Source organism: Lissotriton vulgaris, chromosome 5 (genome assembly GCF_964263255.1).
Source record: "Lissotriton vulgaris chromosome 5, aLisVul1.2, whole genome shotgun sequence".
NCBI classification, from domain to species: Eukaryota; Metazoa; Chordata; class Amphibia; order Caudata; family Salamandridae; genus Lissotriton; species Lissotriton vulgaris.
Genome location: NC_141693.1, coordinates 1,929,103,826 through 1,929,110,097, shown reverse-complemented (window position 1 = coordinate 1,929,110,097; position 6,272 = coordinate 1,929,103,826). Strand labels below are relative to the sequence as shown.

At 45.9% G+C, this 6,272-nt stretch overlaps 1 protein-coding gene across 1 annotated transcript in view; it reads right to left on the bottom strand.

The window, feature by feature from the left end:
* Positions 1-567: 567 nt before the first annotated feature.
* The window catches only part of LOC147717753 (olfactomedin-like protein 2A), a 227,722-nt gene continuing 222,017 nt past the window's right edge, over positions 568-6,272 (bottom strand). Inside the window, exon 8 of the mRNA XM_086919879.1 lies at positions 568-1,247. Coding sequence (XP_086776005.1) covers positions 646-1,247 — 602 coding nt within the window. The 3' untranslated portion in view covers positions 568-645. The remainder of the gene's footprint in view (positions 1,248-6,272) is intronic.

Sequence of the window (6,272 nt, the reverse complement as noted above, 5' to 3'; positions counted from 1 at the left end):
AATGACGTTGTGAAGACGATGTCATACGCGTAGTTGGCCGCTAGACGAATCAAACGCTGGTATCCCAAAACTGTGAAAAGAGAAGAAATGTCTCACGGCTCAGCGCAGTGCCACAGGATGACGAGGTTTCCAGGAATGTAGTAGCAGATCAAGATCGAGGTTAGCGCGGTGCACACAAAAATGAAGGTATTTGAGGAGGATGCGCAAAAATGGTGAAATGCTGGTAAAATCGCCGGAGTTGCCGAGATGCTTGTCGCCAATATGTGAAGAGCGAAGTAACAGGAAGCAGACGGTGAAAGTATTAAGAAATACTTTATTTAAGTAATGCACAGCAGATCACAGGAGCGCAGCCTGTTCAAGTCGAGTCCAGGGAACAACTGACACAAACCACTAAACATCAACTGTGTACAGGATTGACTCGAGGGACGCACTTTTGAAGAGAAACATTCTCTTCAAAAGTGCGTGCACAATGATGGAACACTGAGCGGGTGCTAAAACATGAGCGCGCCGTAGCGTGCTATGTTGACAATCAAATAAAGAAACTTACGTGTACATTACACAGAGGCACAAAATATGCTTTCCATGTTGTGGATCCAATGATTCAGCATTGGCCATCCATGTCAAAGTGCTGCAGACTATTTCCAGTCAAAAGGACAAGTGTAGGCTGTATGTGACCAAAGTGCCATTAGCCCAGGCACCAAGTAGCTCAGCCATTGGGTCATAAGTCAGATGAGTGAGCAAAGACATTTCTCCGGGAAACAATAGCCCAGGGTTTGTGTGGGAAGCTGTGTGGGTATCAAACGCATAGTACACAAGTTCGTCATTGCCGACCTGTGCATTCACTGTATACAGAACCCCACAGATCAGGAAGTATAAGCCATATGATCCTCGATGTAGACGAGTCCTCCAGCTACTCTCCTTTCGAATTAGGAGTTCTTCCGGGTCAAGCTTGGCTAACACGACTGATTCCTCATTTTGGTAAGCAAAATCATTGGAGTGGTAGATGATCCAAAGTCCACCCTGGTCTGCGGCAAAGGTGACGTCTGAATAGCCCCTCCACACAAGTGGGGCAGTAGGCTGGGTGACCAAGTCGTCCAAAGTGCTCCAGGCAGCAACGGAGCGCTGGTGGAGGTCGTACCGTTGGATGGTGCGTGTGAAGGCCTCATTGAAGTAGAATGAGCCGTTGTACACCAGGTGACCAGCTCCAATCCAGCTGCAAGGCAGAGCATAAGACTGGCTGCGTCGACCTGTTTAGACAAGAGAAAACAAAATTTGGCTCTTATTTGGAATTATTGACCAGCTCAAAGTTATGTTAACAGTCAGAATTAGAAAAAAATGTACCTCGTTAAAATTTCATTACTTTAGCTTTCAACTGCAAATTTCTATTTTTGTCTAACTTTCATAATTATATTTTTGTTAAAAAATCTACAGCCACACTAGGATCGTCAAATATACCATAAAGTGGTGACGAAACAAATCTTTGCAAAAAACGCTAATATCTTGAAAGCCATGCCCATAAACCCAAAATTTAGAAACCATTACCACAATTTTGTAGTTATTATTAAAGGTGGTATAATCTTGAATTCAAAATAAACAAGTAATGTCAACGACAATCAGTCTCCCATGCGAAAGGCATAATCCAACCTTTTGCCTCTGCCAATGCTTGTGGTGATGCTGAACAGCATTGGCAAAAAGAAAAACAAGCATTTGCAATGCAATAGGTCTCGCATTAGGAAAGCTTGAGCTATTGGTCTTGTAAATGACAATTTTTTTATTTATGTGTTGTTTTTGAAAATAGCTAAATTAATAGCTTTGTCAACTACAATGCAATTGTTCTAACTTTCACAAATGTGACACCCATAGCATTTGTAATGCAACATGTTTTGTATTTACGTGACTTAGATGTATTTATATTAGAAATAACAATGGCTTTTAATTTTTTTAAGTAATCAATACTTAAATAAAAGTGATTGTAATTTATAATGGCAATAGCTTAAACTTTTGTAAATAACTTTTGTGAAGATTATGTTCAGTGTATTTTATTGTGACGAAAATCCAAGAACGGAAGTGAAATAATAACATCTTTTTGTGACATTTGTAATAAAGCTTGAAACATTGAGAGAACATATTTGAACCAGTGATGCTGTGGTGGTGCTGAGTGATGCTGTGGCTACGCTGAGTGATGCTGTGGTTACGCTGAGTAATGTTGTGGTTGCGCTGAGTGATGCTGTGGTTGCGCTGAGTGATGCTGTGGTTGCGCTGAGTGATGCTGTGGTTGCGCTGAGTGATGCGGTGGTTGCGCTGAGTGATGCTGTGGTTGCGCTGAGTGATGCCGTGGTTACGCTGAGTGATGCTGTGGTGGTGAGTAATGCTGTGGTGGTGGTGAGTGGTGCTGTGGTGGTGCTGTGGTGGTGCTGAGTGATGCTGTGGTGGTACTGAGTGGTGCTGTGGTGGTGCTGAGTGGTGCTGTGGTGGTGCTGAGTGGAGCTGTGGTGGTGCTGAGTGGTGCTGTGGTGGTGCTGAGTGGTGCTGTGGTGGTGCTGAGTGGTGCTGTGGTGGTTCTGAGTGGTGCTGTGGTGGTGCTGAGGGATAATGTGGTGGTGCTGAGTGATAATGTGGTGGTGCTGAGTGATAATGTGGTGGTGCTGAGTGGTGCTGTGGTGGTGCTGAGTGGTGCTGTGGTGGTGCTGAATGATGCTGTGGTGGTGCATTGTGATAATGTGGTGGTGCTGAGTGATAATGTGGTGGTGCTAAGTGATAAGGTGGTGGTGCTGAGTGATAATGTGGTGGTGCTGAGTAGTGCTGCTGAGTGATGTTGTGGTGGTGCTGAGTGGTGCTGTGGCAGTGCTGGGTGGTGCTGTGGTGGTGCTGAGTGATGCTGGGGTAGCGCTGAGTGATGATGTGGTGATGCAGAGGGCAGAAAGGCACAAACTAGTCCCAAAGTAATGATGCTTTATATGTAGCCAAATGGGACTACAGACCTCGTTTTTTAGCTAGATACAGGATCAATTAAAACATAATGTGACTTTCTCTAATATCCCAAATATGTTACACCATACCAGTTGATGGAATATGACTAGCTAGAGCGGAAAAAGCTGACTAAATTGCTGGGTGTAGTGGTATGCTAGTCAGTATTAAGTGAGGGGGTATAATCGATAACTAGAGATAGTTTTTTTTTATCATGGACTATAGACTCACTTTTAATTTAGAGACACAGTCTCACTTCGGTGTGGTGCAGCTTTAGATGTCGCATTGTGGTTCAAATGAAGATGCTGGTCTATGGGGTAAAAGCAAGAGCGTGTAATCAAAAGGAGTCCTGGGATAGAGCAGGTCTCATAAAATGAGGGTGACATTAGAGTTACCTAAGTTCAGCAGTTGTGACTAAGCAGTGGAGGTCACGATGGAACAGCAGAGAAAATTCTCCCGCTGATCAATGAGACAGTAGGAAGGCTACGGTAGAAGGGGAGACACAGTAAAGTAGATATCCAATTAACATCAGTCAAAGGTGTATAACTGGGTGGACTATCTGGGTACCTAAATTAGGCCAGAAGGGATGAAGAAAATCGTGTATAAAGGTTGCCTTATTGAAAATTAGTGAAGAGCTGCCCACGTCCAGAAATATCTAGTTTTCCAGTGAGTGTTGAAACAGCAAAATGGACCTTGCACTTCCGTGATTTCGTGCAAGTGGCCAACTGAAAGGGAAGCCAGGAGTTGGTAAGTAAAACTAGAGTGGCTGGATCTGTTACCGCTGTGCTAAAGATAGGGGTAGGGACAAGGTGCACTGGCACATGAAGCCGAAACCTATAGTCAGGCGTGTTTTATAAAGTCACTTTCATGCTAATGAGCATCAGTGTCTCAGGAGGCAGATCTTTCGGTCGACCTGCATTTCAGAGTCTGCAAGACTACTTCATCCATAATTTGAAAAGACGTCCGTATGTAGGGGATGCATTGCTGCCGTGATTTGGCTCTATGGCATACATTAAGCAAGCTTAACAACAAACGTTTTTAATACGTGTTTTGGTCAAAAAAATATTTGTAGAGAACAAAGTGTTGAAAACTATTGAAGGATTTTTTAAGGACAGGGTTTACAAAGCTCTTTCATCTTGTCTCAGAATATTGTTGGGGGAAAGATTAGTTAAATCTAGAACGGAAAGTTTTGTAAATAAAACGTTTCTATCATAAAGCATTTCCACCATGTCATTCAATAAAAGCTCCCGGCTCCCATATTCCCCTGTCCCTCCTTTCACTCCCTCCAGGGTGATGAAATCCGGAGTCACTCGTGCAGCTGCGAGCCTTCACGATGAGAGCGGTTTTAACCAATCCCTGCTCTCCTGAGCAGCGCCTTTTGTTGGGCTCGCGCCGCACACCATTGAAGGCCGACTTCCTGCACGGGGGGGGGCTGCTAGCGTTTCTTGTGGGAAAGTGGTCTCTGCATTAACTGAAAACAAGCCGAGCAGGAACAAATGTATGTTTAATTATTTATTTATGGGCCTTCTTAGCAGGAGCAAAAGCCCTAAATGTGTACAAAGAGATGTTTACGGCTTGAAGGCAGAGTGCCTAAGTGAAGGGGGAGACAGGTTAGCGCCTTACAAATGACCTCAAATGAAGCGACGTCTGAGGCATGGAAACAAACCTGAAGTGACGTCAGATTGGATGGTTTTGTACCGGAATGGGCGCGCTCTGAGACCACGGGTTCAACTGGGAAATAATTGTTATAGCGGAGTTTGCATTTATATAGCGCTTTCCACCCCTGGCAATGCATCGAGGCGCTTTTATGGGTGATTGCGTGCCACCCTTGGGCAGGCTTGGGTGAAGGAGGCAGCCACATCACAACCATACACTCTTCCACCCAAGCGGTTTGATGCCCTGCTTTGTCATGCGTTGGCGCTGTACTCTGGCTGCAGTGACGCGCCAGGAGTGACAGACATCCTGGTGTGCGGCTGAGGCTTGGAGTAGGGGTGGGCTCAGTGTGCCCTCCAAGGGAGGGGTGTGCTTGTGTGGCAGAGCTTGTCACTGCAAGCGTGCGCTTTGGGTGGAGGAAAGGGTGGTGTGCAGTGTAGCGCGTGTGGTGTTTCTAAGGATGTCTGCTCCACATTCAGGTGTGGCTGGCAGCACCACTTCACCAACGGCAAGCCAGCAGACACAGCTCTAGAACAGCCCCAGGAGCAGGCAAGATACAGCCGGACTTTGCAAATTCCACCTAGAAGAGAGTTTTCTGAGCGAAAGCACTTCACCAGTGAGATTAACAAGCTCTCTGCATTGTTGTGGCGGGGGGAGAGGGGGTGGCCGAAAAGCACAGATTTAAAAACAAGTTCTGGAGGACACGTTTGCATTGTTCTGTCAGATGTAGGGGGGGGTGGGCAGGCTGATTAGCTGCGGAGCGGATCTCTTTGAAGTAGCTCACGGCCTAGAGGCCGTGAAAATTAAAGCAACTAGGGGGGAGGTGGGAGGGAGGCTGATAGGCAGAAGGCTCGGGGCAGATGTCAGATTAGAGGGAGGGGGTGGGCTGCCTGCAACTTGAGCGACCATATGGAGAGCGAGGGGGTTGGGCTGCCTGCTGGGAGAAGCTAGTGTGAGGGAGATTGGACTACCTTTGATGATCGAATGCAAGCTCGTGCACGAGGAGCTTGTGGTCACGTGATTCACGTGAACTGTTGGAAATCCTCATCGTAAAAAGTCAGTTTTGTGGTTTAGTTGCATTAGGTCTCTCTGCGAGACCCAATGCTAAACAGCATCATCAAATCAAAAAAAGGTAAAATGTCTTTGCCCAGCATGATGAGGTAGGAATACCTCCATCCCCATGCATGGCCACTTATGTGTCACGGGCTGCAGTATCCATTTATTTGTACTTTTAATTTACCATTCCAAGACGGTGGAAGTCCATTTTGGAGTCATAAATGTAATAGATGTGCGAAAGGGCAAATGTATTAGATTCAATAGAATAAATGTAATAGATTTGGGAAGTCAAGTCAAGTCAAGTCAAAGGATTTATATAGCGCACTACATACCCAGAGGGTCTCAAGGCGCTTAAGGAGGGGTGGGGAGTTACTTGTCAAATATCCACGTTTTAAGTTGCTTTCTGAATGCTAGGTGGTTCTGGGTAAGGCGAAGGGAAGTGGGAAGTGCGTTCCAGGTTTTAGCTGCAAGGTAGGAGAAGGATCTACCTCCCATGGTGGTCTTGTTGATGCGAGGTACAGTGACAAGGGCTTGGTTGGAAGATCGAAGCTGGCGGGAGGGGGTGTAGAAGGACAGTCGTGTGTTGAGGCATTCTG